This window comes from Somniosus microcephalus, chromosome 8 (assembly GCF_052327205.1).
Source record: "Somniosus microcephalus isolate GS21.2 chromosome 8, FLI_Smic_1.0, whole genome shotgun sequence".
NCBI classification, from domain to species: Eukaryota; Metazoa; Chordata; class Chondrichthyes; order Squaliformes; family Somniosidae; genus Somniosus; species Somniosus microcephalus.
Window position 1 is genome coordinate 62,219,264 of NC_140994.1, and position 15,508 is coordinate 62,234,771.

The 15,508-nt window shown below is 46.7% G+C and overlaps 1 protein-coding gene across 1 annotated transcript in view; it reads left to right on the plus strand.

The window, feature by feature from the left end:
- The window catches only part of pde6c (phosphodiesterase 6C, cGMP-specific, cone, alpha prime), a 65,040-nt gene that overhangs the window by 23,087 nt on the left and 26,445 nt on the right, over positions 1–15,508 (plus strand). The window contains 5 exon segments of the mRNA XM_085996137.1: positions 11,167–11,307; positions 11,440–11,514; positions 11,611–11,675; positions 11,769–11,835; positions 11,921–11,991. Of these exon segments, the coding sequence (XP_085852263.1) occupies positions 11,167–11,307; positions 11,440–11,514; positions 11,611–11,675; positions 11,769–11,835; positions 11,921–11,991 (419 nt within the window).

Sequence of the window (15,508 nt, forward strand, 5' to 3'; positions counted from 1 at the left end):
TCCCTGGCAAGCTGGGCCCACGCCCGAGTATTTATACTCCTTGGACGGCACCACCAGCTGGCCGTCCAGCGTTATTTCACGAGTAGTTTCTTGATGAATGATGAGATTTATAACAACCACCATGTAATCATTTCCAGGTATCCATTGTTCTCAATTCATATTGCTCAAGAATCAAAAGAAACTTCCTCACTTGATTTTCAATGCAAGTTTGCAACACTGTCCTCTATCAAATCATTAAACGTACAAATAAGCATGATCACTTTCATTATTCAGTGATCGCTCTGCCCATTTGTCTCAGGTGGTGAGCAGCCTAACCATTGGGGTACTCTCTTGCAGGGTTGTTTGGTGTTGAGTGGCAGGAGTGCCAGTTCCCAATGCAAAGTCTACCTCTCTAGGTCCCATTAGGGAGCCAGACTGGCTGGTCAATCATTCATCGTGCTTCGCCTTACTGCAGACTTTCCTGTTCGGGCATCAGATTACCAAACCTGCCACAGAGAGTTGATTCCGTTCTGATCGTCTGTTGCCAGGCATGTCATCTCGGAGCTACTCTCCCTGCCCCAAGCAGAGTAATCACCAGTTGGTCATTACACAACTGATAAGCTTGAAGGGGAGTAGTCGGTACCAGGAGCTCCTTGTAAGTGACATGGTGAACAGCGCAGTTCACCATAAAATGTGTTATGCACTGCCACTATCCACCTGACCACAGCACAGGTACACACCACACCCTATTGAATGGTGGTTGTACCAGCGGCAGGTGCAGAGCTTCAGCCACAACTGCTTGCCTCTACAAGCCAATCATTATAGGCATGAAGGCTGGATATATGAGGACATCTTCTCATACCCACATTACAACAGTGACTCCACTTCAAAAATACTTCATTGGCTGTAAAGCGCTTTGAGACGTCCGGTGGTCATGAAAGGCGCTATATAAATGCAAGCCTTTCTTTCTTTTCCCAGTCTCCTGGTAATGCCTTCCAGAAGCTTTCACCCCAAATCTCAGAGTTTCCTCATCAGCGGTTTGTCAAAAGTCTACCTGCAGTATAGTGGAAAGAATTACGCAGAACAGCTTGCAAGATGCTGATCACCTCGATATTCCAGATGTCCAAGGCCCACGTTGCATATTAGGTTTACTCATCTGCTTAATTCAGATCATTCAGAGGCTTTGGTAAAGAGATGTGCTCGATGTGAAGCTGACCCCACCTGAAGGGCGTTCAGTGACAGGTCGGTGTAGAATGAAACCCTCCTTCTGTACAATTGTTTTCCCTTTCTGTTACAAATTCACCTCACAACTTGGTCTTGGATTTTTACATGTCCTGAAGGAAGTTTTTCTATTGAATGCCTAGGAGTTCTGAACTATGAGGAAAACTGTTTGGACACATACCTTATACACTACAATCTTAACCTGCATTAGGACTTTGTTATCATTGAAGAAAGAAGAGAAAGACCAAGGTGTTTGTTGTTGCTTCTCAGGGCAGTCCCAAAGGACTGTGTCCAGGCTAAAGTTGGCATTCACCAGAACTTGCAGATACCACTATGAATCAATATTTAGGATGGATGCTCCTTGTATCTTCCACTAAAGAGATTCACGATTGCTTTTTGCACCATGTGAAACCATAATACCGCACTTGTTGCACCCAACACCATATCCCACTAGCTAGCCCATTGTTCAAGATGGTGATGCAGGTATGACAGAATACAGGACTGCGCCACAATAAACATCTAGATTAAATTCTTCATATATATCAATCTGAATAGGCTACAACCAGAACTGGAGAAATATCAGGTGATCCCTTTCTGGGCCCACTCAATTAGATTCCTCCTATCACCCCTAACCTCTGCAACCCTATATTCTTTCCTATGAATGGTGTAAAGGCTGACTAGTCAGATACATAGAGACAATGGCAAAAAGATCCTAAACCTAACTCTAAATTCCATGGAGAGCATAACAACCAGAGCAGCACCATCACCTTTCAATGGAAGATAGATTCTTACTTCTAATTTACAAGACTTGAGATCGATAGATTTTTGTTGGGTAAGGATATCGCAGGATATGGACCAGTAGCGCAGTGGTAATATCACTGGGTGAGTAATCCAGAGGCCTGGACTAATGATCCAGAGAGACGTGAGTTCAAATCCCACCACAGCAGCTGGGGAGTTTAAATTCAGTTAATTAAATAAATCTGGAATAAAAAAAACCTAGTATCAGTAATGGTAACCATGAAACTATCAGATTGTTGTAAGAACTCATCTGGCTCACTAATGTCCTTTAGGGAAGGAAATCTGCCATCCTTACCTGGTCTGGCCTATATGTGACTCCAGACCCACAGCAATGTGGTTGCCTCTTAACTGCCCCCTGAACTGGCCTGACAAGCCACTCAGTTGTAACAAACTGCTACAAAACACAATAATAAGAATGAAACTGGAAACGAGGGACCACTCGGCACCAGCTAAGGACACGGCAATGGCACACCCCGCCCAGTTGATCCTGCAAAGTCCTCCTCACAAACATCTGCGGACTTGTGCCAAAATTGGGAGAGCTGGGATCGGTCCTTGGACCCCAGCTATTCACAATATATATTAATGATGTGGACGAGGGAACTAGATGTAATATCTCCAAGTTTGCAGATGACACAAAGCTGGGTGGGCGTGTGTGCCGTGAGGAGGATGCTGAGAAACTCCAGTATGATTTAGGCAGGTTGGGTGATTGGGCAGAAGCATGGCAGATGCAATATAACGTGGATAAATGCGAGGTTATCCACTTTGGTGTCAAAAACAGGAAGGCAGATTATTATCTGAATGGCAATAGATTGGGAGAAGGGGAAGTGCAACGAGACCTGGGCGTCCTTGTGCACCAGTCACTGAAAGTAAGCACGCAGGTGCAGCATGCGGTTAAGAAGGCAAATGGTATGTTAGCCTTCGTAGCGAGAGGGTTTGAGTGCAGGAACAAGGATGTCTTGCTGCAGTTGTACAGGGCCTTGGTGAGACCACATCTTGAGTATTGTGTGCAGTTTTGGTCGCCTTATCTGAGGAAGGATGTACTTGCCATGGAAGGAGTGCAGCGAAGATTCACCAGGCTGATGGCAGGAATGACGTATGAGGAGAGATTGGGTCGAGTGGGCTTGTACTCGCTGGAGTTTAGAAGAATGAGAGGGGATCTCATCGAAACTTATAAAATTCTAACAGGACTAGACAGACTAGATGCTGGAAGGATGTTCCTGATGGTCGGAGAGTCCAGAACCAGGGGTCACAGTCTAAGGATAAGGGGTAAGCCATTTAGGACAGAGATGAGGAGGAATTTCTTTACCCAGAGAGTGGTGAACCTGTGGAATTCTCTGCCAAGGAAGGCAGTAGAGGCCAATTCATTAAATATATTCAAGAAGGAGTTGGATATATTTCTTAAGGCTAAAGGGATCAAGGGATATGGAGAGAAGACAGGAACAGGGTACTGAATTTGGATGATCAGCCATGATCTCATTAAATGGCGGAGCAGGCTCGAGGGGCCGAATGGCCTACTCCTGCTCCTATTTTCTATGTTTCTATGTCCCACAGACTAGTCAAGCAACAGCCTGACATAGTCATACTCACAGAATCATACCTTTCAGCCAATGTCCCAAACTCCTCCATCACCATCCCTGAGTATGTCCTGTCCCACCGGCAGGACAGACCCACCAGGGGTGGTGGCACAGTGATATACAGTCGGGATGGAGTGGCCCTGGGAGTCCTCAACATTTACTCCAGACCATGAAGTCTCATGGCTTCAGGTCAAACATGGGCAAGGGAACCTTCTGCTGATTACCACCTACTGCCCTCCCTCAGCTGATGAATCAGTACTCCTCCATGTTGAACACCACTTGGAAGAAGCACTGAGGGTAGCAAGGGCACAGAATGTACTCTGGGTGGGGGACTTCAATGTCCAGCACCAAGAGTGGCTCGGTAGCACCACCACTGGCCGAGACAGTATTGGTAGCAGTGACCACCGCACAGTCATTGTGGAGACGAAGTCCAGTCTTCACACTGAGGACACCCTCTATCGTGTTGTGTGGCACTACCACCGTGCTAAATGGGATATATTCAGAACAGATCTAGCAGCTCAAAACTGGGCATCCATGAGGTGCTGTGGGCCATCAGCAGCAGCAGCAGAATTGTATTCCACCACAATCTGTAACCTCATGGCCCGGCATATCCCTTCACTCTACCATTACCATCAAGCCAGGGGACCAACCCTAGTTCAATAAGGAGTGCAGAAGAGGATGCCAGGAGCAGCACCAGGAGTACCTAAAAATGAGGTGCCAACCTGGGGAAGCTGCAACACAAAACTACATGCATACTAAAAAACGAAAGCAGCATGCTATAGACAGGGCTAAGTGATCCCACAATCAACAGATCAGATCAAAGCTCTGCAGTCTTGCCACATCCAGTCGTGAATGGTGGTGGACCATTAAACAACTAACGGGAGGAGAAGGCTCCATGAATATCCCCATCCTCAATGATGGTGGCACCTAGCACGTGAGTGCAAAAGACAAGGCCGAAACGTTTGCAACCATCTTCAACCAGAAGTGCCGAGTGGATGATCCATATCGGCCTCCTCCCGAGGTCCTCACCATCACAGAAGCCAGTCTTCAGCCAATTCGATTCACTCCACATGATATCAAGAAACGGGTGAGTGCACTGGATACAGCAAAGGCTATGGGCCCTGGCAACATCCCGGCTATCGTGCTGAAGACTTGTGCTCCAGAACTAGCTGTTAAGTCTGTGTGTTATAATGAGAATTATTACACAGACCACAAGAGTAAATTTTAACAGGTCTTTACTAGTTGAAGGTCAGGGCGGAACTGCCCAATAAATCCTTACACAGCACTTATATACCGGTGTGGTCACCACCGGTATTACAGTATACAGCAGCCAAGATAAAGTAGTGCAACTCTTAAAATAGTTCTCTTAAAGGTGGAACGGTTCTCTTAAAGGTGGAACGGTTACATACACTACAATCCTCCCTTTTTAGCTTAACAGTATATATTTCCCATTAAACATAACATCATAACATATATACACAACTTCATGTAAAAACAGTTCACAGATTCAGTCGCTGAGGCGGCGCCTCCTGCGCCTCCTGACTCGGTCCGGATAACGCCTCGGTGGTGTCGTCGTTTTCGGTGGTGTAGTAGGTTTTCGTTGCTGGGGTGACTCATCTAATAGTCCTTCACTGGGCTTAACAGCTTGAATTTTCGTAACTTCAGAACCAGCATTGTTGACTTCTAAAGGCTCGAGTACCTTGGGAAGTTTTTCTGCGTCCAGACTGATTTGGCTCAGTTCGGAGGGACCACGTGCGTGACCTGGTAGGGGTGATAATGGTTCAGATGAGTCATCATCCTGGGACAACTCACATGAATATACTAGATTGCTGTCCTCCTCAGTATCTACGTCCTCCAAATGTTTTATTATTTCTATTTTTGGAGCTTCAACTATGAGTGTGGCTGTGGTCTGTGCATTACTTGATTTGCAGCTATATTCACCAGAGTCTTTGGGTATGAGATTTTTAATGGTAAGTTCTATCACATTCTTATTTTGTTTAAATTTGTATCGGTCAGAAGATTCGATTAAGCTCTGGTCTTTGTACCATCTGACCATCTTGGGAGTAGGTGTAAACTCACAGCTCAAAGTAGCAGAATGCTTCTCTTCCACTGTAATGTTCTGTAGTTCTTTGACTACCTTTGACGGAGGCTCTTTAATAGTCAGCCTCGCCTTAGATTTTGATTTCCCTGCAATAAACTGCAGCAAGCCGGTCATCTTACAAATTGTTTTTTTCAGAGTGAGACGATGAATAGTGCCACAATGCTCAATGTCCACATCTTCAGAAGCATGAAGAATTTCACCATTTAGTATCCATTTTGGAGGCTTCACGTCAGCAACTGAAAGCTCACACTCAAGAATGGCGTCACTTGGCTCTGTCACTTCCACATCACATATGGGTTTAATGATGGCAATTGATTGCTCTTCTACATATAACTTTGCTGTGCTTTGGTCATCTATGGCATCGCACATGTAGTTGCCTTCATCTTCAAAAGCGACATTATTAATAACGAGCTTCCTGTACACATCTTCACTCACAATCTCATATTTATTACTGGGATGAATCTCTTTGTCTTTGTAATACCACTTGACAGCAGCATTTGACCTGGAAACCTTGCATTCGAAAATGACACGATGTTTCTCCATGCCAATCTTCTCTCTTAAGGGTTTCACAATTTTAACTGGCAATTCTTTAATTCGAAGCAAAGCTCTGGAAGTAGCGCTTTCAGCAACAAACTTGATCTCTGCAGCATCTTCAGGTTTTGCCTCTGCCACCAATTCCCTGAGTGGCTTATTACTGCTGACACTGCTCACAAAAGGGTGCTCTTTCTTCTTAGCTTTCAACTGATCGATGAATTCGACATATTCCCTTTCTTGCTCAGCTTTGATTCGTTTGGCCTCATCGCGCAGACGGTTTGTGTGTTCCTGTTCCATTTTCTCAATCAGCTGCTTCTGCTGTCTTTCCAGATTCTCCCACTCTGTGTCAAAGAACTTTTTCTTTGCATTCATCTCTTGCTCAAAACGGCGACTCATTTGTTCTAATTGCTGTTGTAGTTTGAAATTGAGTTGAGTTCGAGCCCGGTGTTCCTCAGAAATGTGCATGTCTGTAGACTGGACAGACTCAGAATTCTCTGTCAAACTATGTTGTTGTTGTTCAGTGGAATTCTGTTCTGATACTTTGTTCTCTCCTGAAGCATTTATACACTCCTTCGTTTTTCCATCATTAGTCTGCAAGTCCATTTTAGACTTGTCTTTTGCACATGGGCTGGTCTTACCATCATCAGTTCCAGGGTCTGAGCTGATTGTCTTCACCGAGTTCTCACTCTCTGCTTTGTAACTGTCACTGCTGCATATGCCCTCATCCAATATTCTGGACAATCGTGCAGGTTTGACATCTTTTCTTTTTCCGGAATCTCCCGTTATTGCTTTTAGGGGGTGCCAGTCCATATTTATTGTCCTGATCCACTCCCGTCCCAGAAGTGGTGGACCTCCCTCAGGTAGTACATATATGTCCATTCCTTGGTGTTCTTTGCCCTTGTGTACCACCTTGACTTTTATCCTTCCGATGGGGTATACTCTTTGCCCCGTGTATGTCTTTAATACTATCTCCGTATCCCGTAGGGGAATATGTGTGAATAACCTTTTGTAATCTTGCTTATTCATGACCGTCAACGCCGATCCGGTGTCCAATTCCATCTTCACTTGGACTCCTGCTATCTGCAGGGTGACCCAGATAGTTTGTCGGTCAGCTTCCTTACTCACATTGTGAATTCTCAGACTACCCAGTTCCTTGCTGTTGGAGTCTGAATCTGAATTCTGTTCATCCGAACTCTTCTCAGCCACCTTGTGTACCTTGCTGCACTTTTCCTGCGGTGACTTTTTGTTGCTGGTCTTCTTTCCTGACCGGCATACTTTAGCTATGTGACCAAGCTTGCCACATTTTCTACATTCCTGGTTTTTAAACCAGCATTGGTTCTGATCGTGTGTTGTCTTCCCACAACGATAACATTTTGTTGTACCCAAAGCCATTTGATCTACGCTGAGTACCGCTGCCTTCAACTGCATTTCCGCAGTGCCTCTCGCTGCGGCTTCGTGCGATGCTGCAATAGAGACAGCCTCATCAAGTGTAAGATCATTCTCTTCAAGTAGCCGCTTTTGTGTTCCTTCTTTCGACAATCCGCACACGAATTTGTCTCTCAGTGCCTCTGTCAGTCCTTCCCCAAACTGACAGTATTTCGCTAGCTTACGCAGTTCAATTAAGTACTCCGCGTTGCTTTCCTCTTTCAGTTGCGTTCTCACATAAAATTTAAATCGTTCCGCTAACATCAGCGGTGTGGGGTTCAAATGATCCTTCAGGACAGCAACAATATTAGCGAAAGTCTGATCCGCCGGTTTAGCTGGTGATAGAAGATGCTTCAATAGCCCGTATGTCTTCGCACCCATTGAGTTTAGTAAGGTTAATGCTTTATCTTCATTTGATATTTTATTTGCCTTACAATATATCTCTATGCGTTCTACATACGTGGCCCAATCTTCAACATCGGGATCGAAATCGTTGATGTTACCACGCTTAGGCATCCTTGCAATCTTCTTGAGGAACAAGAAGAAATTTTTCTTTAACTTTTTTTTTTTAAATGGCGGTTTCCCGCGCTTGTCTTCTTCCCCGCCTACTAAAATGGCGGCTTCCCGCGTTTGCTCCCGCGCTTGTCTTCTTCCCCGCCTACTAAAATGGCGGCTTCCCGCGTTTGCCTTTCTCCCCCGCTGGCTGTAATGGCGATTGCCATATTGCTGCGTTCGCCCTCCCCAGCGGTTTTCAAATCGTGCCTCCCAGCCCCTCTTGCAGTCCGGTCCTTTCCCCCGGCTGCGGCTGAGTTCTCCGCGGTTTTTAAAAAATTTTCTCCCGCGCCTTACGCTGACCCGGTCGCTGCGCCTCGCGGCCTCGGTAGCTGCCCGGCCTTTTTCACCGGTCGCGGTCGAGCTCTCTCTCGACGCTGTTGCGTCTCCCAGCCCGCTATTTTCTCCCGCGCCTTACGCTGTCCCGGTCGCTGCGCCTTGCGGCCTCGGTAGCTGCCCGGCCTTTTTCATCGGTCGCGGTCGAGCTCTCTCTCGACGCTGTTGCGTCTCCCAGCCCGCTTGTAGCCCGGTCTCTCACACCGGCTGCATTTGCATTCACCGCGGCTTCCGTGCCTTACACTGCCCCAGTCTCAGCGCCTCTGGCCCCGATTTCTGTCCGGCTCTTTTCCCCAGCCGTGGTCGAGTTCTCCGCCCTTATATCCTCCGTTTTTTTTATTTTCTCCCCTACTCACAGTCAACGTGGCCGACTTGCTGCTCGTCGCTGATCGGCTTACCCACCACCGTGATAGAAGGGATGATCACTGCCTGTTGCTGATGGAAGGCTTCGTGTCAGAATTCTTCCTTTGCTCTGCAGACCCGAGTCTTTTCTCAGCAGAATGATGAGGGCGGATGCCTCTTCTCGACGCCCGTTAAACTGCCTTGGATGTATCTCTGCCGCAGGGTAAGATTGTACTCGTCGCCACTGTTAAGTCTGTGTGTTATAATGAGAATTATTACACAGACCACAAGAGTAAATTTTAACAGGTCTTTACTAGTTGAAGGTCAGGGTGGAACTGCCCAATAAATCCTTACACAGCACTTATATACCGGTGTGGTCACCACCGGTATTACAGTATACAGCAGCCAAGATAAAGTAGTGCAACTCTTAAAATAGTTCTCTTAAAGGTGGAACGGTTCTCTTAAAGGTGGAGCGGTTACATACACTACACTAGCCGCGCCTCTAGCCAAGCTGTTCCAGTATAGCTACAACACTGGCATCTATCCGACAATGTGGAAAACTGCCCAGGTATGTCCTGTCCACAAAAATCAGGACAAATCCAACCCAGCCAATTACCGCCCCATCAGTCTACTCTCAATCATCAGCAAAGTGATGGAAGGTGTCATCGACAGTGCTATCAAGCGGCACTTACCAATAACCTGCTCACTGATACCCAGTTTGGGTTCCGCTAGACCACTCGGCTCCCGACCTCATTACAGCCTTGGTCCAAACATGGACAAAGGAGCTGAATTCCAGAGGTGAGGTGAGAGTGACTGCCCTTGACATCAAGGCAGCATTTGACCGAGTGTGGCATCAAGGAGCCCTAGTAAAACTGAGTTCAATGGGAATCGGGGGGGAAATGCTCCACTGGTTGGAGTCATATCTAGCACAAAGGAAGATGGTTGTGGTTGTTGAAGTTCAATCATCACAGCCCCAGGACATCGCTGCAGGAGTTCCTCAGGGCAGTGTCCTAGGCCCAACCACCTTCAACTGCTTCATCAATGACCTTCCCTCCATCATAAGGTCAGAAATGGGGATGTTCGCTGATGACTGCACAGTGTTCAGTGCCATTCACAATGCCTCAGATAATGAAGCAGTCCATGCCCGCATGCAACGAGACCTGGACGATGTTCAGGCTTGGGCTGATAAGTGACAGATAACATTCGTGCCACAGAAATGCCAGGCAATGACTATCTCCAACAAGCAAGCATCTAACCACCTCCCCATGACATTCAACGGCATTACCATCACCGAATCCCCCACCATCAACATCCTGGGGGGTCACCATTGACCAGAAACTTAACTGAACCAACCACATAAATACCGTGGCTACAAGAGCAGGTCAGAGACTAGGTATTCTGCGGCGAGTGTCTCACCTCCAGACTCCCCAAAGCCTTTCCACCATCTACAAGGCACAAGTAAGGAGTGTGATGGAATACTCTCCATTTGCCTGGATGAATGCAGCTCCAACAACACTCAAGAAGCTTGACACCATCCAGGACAAAGCAGCCCGCTTGATTGGCATCCCATCCACCACCTTAAACATTCACTCCCTCCACCACCAGTGTACCGTGGCTGCAGTGTGTATCAGCTACAAGATGCACTGCAGCAACTCACCAAGGCTTTTTTGGCAGCACCTCCCAAACCCGTGACCTCTTCCACCTAGAAGGGCAAGGGCAGCAGGCGCGTGGGAACACCACCAAATTCCCCTCCAAGTCACACACCATCTGACTTAGAAGTATATTGCCGATCCTTCATCGTCGCTGGGTCAAAATTCTGGAACTCCCTCCCTAACGGCACTGTGGGAGTACCTTCACCGCACGGACTGCAGCAGTTCAAGGCGGCGGCTCACCACCACCTTCTCACGGGCAATTAGGGTAGGGTAATAAATGCTGGCCTTGCCAGCAACGCCCAGATCCCATAAACAAATTTAAAAAAAATATGGATCAAAGGCAGGAAAATGGGGTTGAGGTGCAGATCAGCTATGATCTAATTGAATGGCAGAACAGACTCGAGGGGCTGAATGGCCTACTCCTGTTCCTATGTTCCCACATACTCCTGCTTCCTGTTGTACCCATATGACTATGCCTTACTCCCAACAATCTAAATGCCCTCACTGTAAAGAGCCATCTAAGTCTGTACAAATCCCTTCATACTTCAATCTATCGATACTGTATGAACCAAGATGTAATTACCAGATTTAGTGTGATAAAATGCATTTTTCCTGTGTGTTCTGTAAATGTCTCTTTGCTTCCCATCAACAGATCCTATTGCGGTCTGCCAACAAGGTGTTTGAAGAACTTACAGACATTGAACGCCAGTTTCACAAAGCTTTGTACACAGTTCAAATTTCTTTAAATGTCGAAAGATATTCAGTTGCTCTTCTAGATATGACCAAGCAAAAGGTAGTTGAGCTATCTGTTACAATTATACATCTTTCTTTTGATTGTTATTTAAAAATGTCATCCACAATTAAAACATATGATTATGCTTTGTTTGATTAAATAAGATCTAATGAAATACTATGTATATCTTAGGAGTTCTTTGATGAATGGCCAATCCTGCTGGGAGACGTCCCCCCTTACAAAGGCCCCAAAACCCCAGATGGCAGAGTAAGTTTATACACGTGTATCATCATCAGTTCATATTCAATCCCTGAAATACATCATGTGTATTACTAACAAACAACTGTCTCTCAAATTGTGCAGGAAGTCATCTTTTATAAGATCATTGATTATTTGCTGGCTGGGAAAGAGGAAATCAAAGTCATCCCGTAAGTACTACCAGCTTTTTACAAACCGGTAAAGCATATTTTATTAGAAAGGCACTAACAAGTCATAACTTTGCCTTCATTTTAAACTTGAAGGTCCCCCCTTGCAGATCATTGGTCCCTTGCGAGTGGGCTGCCAACCTACGTCGCTGAAAATGGCTTTGTAAGTAGATTTATAAAGGCAATGATTAACTTGGTTGGTATTAGTTGCTTTCCATTCCTATTACCATTACATGGGTTCACTATAGCAGCCACTGGCATTCATAATCAATATTCAGCTCATCATGCATTACTCTGTTGAAAGGACTTTTATCTTAGTGTATGCAGTACTAGCTGAAGTGCCCGGCGGTGCCGAGGCTTTTTCGAGGGCATGTTGTTGTTGGAAGAGAGAGAGAGAGCGACTGGGGGGAAGAGAGAGAGCGACTGGGGGGGAAGAGAGAGAGCGACTGGGGGGAAGAGAGGGAGGGGAGGGGAGGGCGGGGGAGGGGGGAGGGGGGGAGGGGAAGGGAGGGCAGGGGAGGGGGAGGGAGGGAGGGGGGGGAAGGGAGGGCAGGGGAAGGGAGGGCGGGGGGGAGGGGGAGGGAGGGCGGGAGGAAGGGAGGGAGGGCGGGGGAGGGGAGGGGGGATGGAGGGCGGAGGGGAGGGAGGGCGGCGGGCGCCCACCCCCGAGGGTCGCGGCCCTCGAGGGTCGCGACCCCCCCCCCCGAGGGTCGCCCCCCCCCCCCCCCCCCGGAGGTGAAGACCGCCGATTACGCGCGCAGCAGGAGCTGAGACGCGGCGTCTCTCTCGGCTGGCGGGCCCGGTTGCCAGGGCAACCGTGACACTGACCAAGCCAGAGAGAGAGACGCCGCGTCTCAGCTGCTCCTGCTGCGTGCGCAGCCCCCCCCCCCCGAGGGTCGCGGCCGCCCCCCCTCCCCCCGAGGTGAAGACCGCCGATTGCGCCCATTGCCAGGGTAACGCTGGACGCTCAGCAAGCCCCGGCAGAGAGAGACGTCTCAGCTCCTGCTGCGCGCGCACCCTAGCGGCGCTGGGCTGAGGCTCGGCCCTCCAGCCTTCGAGTGGGGCCGGGAGGTGCCTAGCTCGGGCGTGTGTGCGGAGGAGACGCCGAGGCTTCTAGGCCTACCTGGAAAAACGGGGAAAGGTAGGAAAATTAATGAGATTAGATAAGTTAATTACTTTCTAAATCATTTTTTAAAAAAACAATATGTGTTTTAAAAGCAACGTTTTTTTTTAAGACGCAGAAAGCGGGAAAAAGGAAAAGTTTGGAATCAAGATGGCGGCGACTCACCTCGGTTCAGAACGATAAAGCCCGGCCACACGCGCACCGATTGGCCCGGCGTACGATTGGTCGAGCTCGAGGTCACTCTGTCGCTAATGAGCGGATAATGAGATGCTAATGAGCGGAATGTTGAAGGTTTTTGGGATACCGCGGGCGCAACTTTAGCCCGGCCGAAACGTAAATACGCTTAAAACCGTCTCGGAAGCGTAAGCTTTCTTTGGAGGTAATGCGCGCGTAGGTACGCCCTGTAACTTTCGAGTGCATACCCGCAACGCACACGCGATGACAGACAGATAGACAGAAAGACAGAATGACAGAAGTACCGATTTATATATATAGATGAAAGAAACTGGAAAAGAATTAAATGTTCTGTGTGCCCTGGCCAATATTTATCCCCCAATCAATATCAATAAAACAGATTATCTGGTCAGTATCACACTGCTGTTGTGGGAGATTGCTGTGCGCAAATTGGCGGCTGTGTTTCCTACATTACAACAGTGACTAGACTTCAAAAAGTATTTCATTGGCAGTAAAGCGCTTTGGGACGTCCGGTGGCCGTGAAAGATGCTGTATAAATACAAGTCTTTTTTCTTTTTAAATATACTACCTTTAAAATAGCAATGATACAGCACTTTGGCTGTGTAACAGTACTTTAGATTATAAAAGTAAATCTATTTTATAAACAAAATCATTTGCGTAAATGAATATGCTATGATTAGCATACCTGAAGAAAGAACTTGAATTTATATGCATCATTTGTAGTAGCATCTTTCCAAAACAAATATACACACTAAGTTTCAAAAAGGCTTTTCCACTCTGTTACATTGTTATAGTATCACATCGTTAAATGGAACTACTTTGGTATGGAACTACTTTGGTATGGTATAGTTATATTGCTATGTGGCACACTGTGCACGGGCAGTGCACAGTGCAGCGTCGGACATCTTGTATCACTCCACACCATGCGGCAGCAGAGAAACAAGGCAAGGATACAGCTAGTAAAAGCAGTAACTAAAACGAGCTAAAAGTGTCTGTATTATTTATAGTATAAGAACACAAGGAGACACAACATGGTGGCAGCGATATAAGTGAGTACAAAATTGTGCTATACGAACTACGAATAAGACGAAGTGATTTTATGAGCTGATTGTGAGTGCCGATGTCTGCGGTGATTTGAGAGTGAATCGTACGGGAAACTAAAATGACAACTGTGCAAATGCAACCCCTCATGAACTGGGAAGCCGACGATATAGTAGAAACATTCCGCAAGTTCAAACAGAAATGTGAGCTTACATTCAAAAGCTTCCTGAAGGGCGCTACCAACGAGGAAAAGGTTAGTTACATTCTGTTGTGGACAGGAGAAAAAGGTCTAGATTTGTATAATAGCTGGAGTTTGACTGAAGAGGAAAAGGAAAACCCTGCGACAATTTTTGATAAATTCAGCAACCATCTAGAGCCTAAATCCAATCACCGTATACACAGATACAAATTTCAGAGTCTAAGACAGGAACCCGGTGAAACAGCTGACAATTTCCTGACAAGGCTGAGAAATGAAGCCAGCAAGTGTAAATTTAAGGAAATGGAAGAAAGGCTTGTGGACCAGCTAATATGGGGGTCAGCGCATGTAGAGGTACAAAAAGCCCTGATAGGAAAAGAAAAGCTCGGAATAACAGAGGCTGTAGATACTGCGAGAGCTCATGAAGCAGCAAATGAAAACGCTGATTTCTCCAACGGCTGACATGTGGACGGCTTCTGAGACAGACAACAGAGTGGATGCAGTGAGAGAAAAGTACAACACACAAAGACATGCACATGACAACGGGGGAAACATATGCAGAAATTGTGGAAGACTGCACGATTACACAGACAAGAGGAAATGTCCAGCATATGGAACAAGCTGCAATGCATGTGGCAAACTAAACCACTGGGAAAAGAGGTGTAGAATGAGGAAAGAAGGAACATACATCAAAAACAAAGGCGGACAGCAGAACCAGAGAAAGAAACACAATATCCATGCCATGGATGAGCAGGATGATGATGATGATCATGACAATGCACTAAACATTGAAACCATAAAGATACAGCTTCACGAGATGTCCAGAGCAGAAAATACTCCGAGGAGAGAATTGCACACCATCATCCAAATTAAAAAAAAGTCAAAGGTCGGCCCAAAACCATCAACTTAAAGTTGAAGCTGGACACAGGGGCTCAGAGAAACATTCTCCCATTGAGACTGTACCAGCAGATCTTTCCCAAAAACCTGAGAGAAGATGGCTACCCGAAAAATGGTTGTTTAAAGGCAAGTAATGTCACGCTGACAGCATACGGGGGGAGTGAGATTAAACAACTCAGAATAACCTTTATCAAAGGGACACATAAAAGATCAACTGCGATCCTGGGATTAAACAGCTGCGAGAAGTTGAGATTGATCTCAGTGCATCACGAGCTGATGGAAACGCCACTGAAGATAGACAGCAACACCCCACTGGAGAACCGCCCACAAATCAAGAGTAAAAAAGACTTGATGGACATGTATCCGGGATGTTTCGATGATACA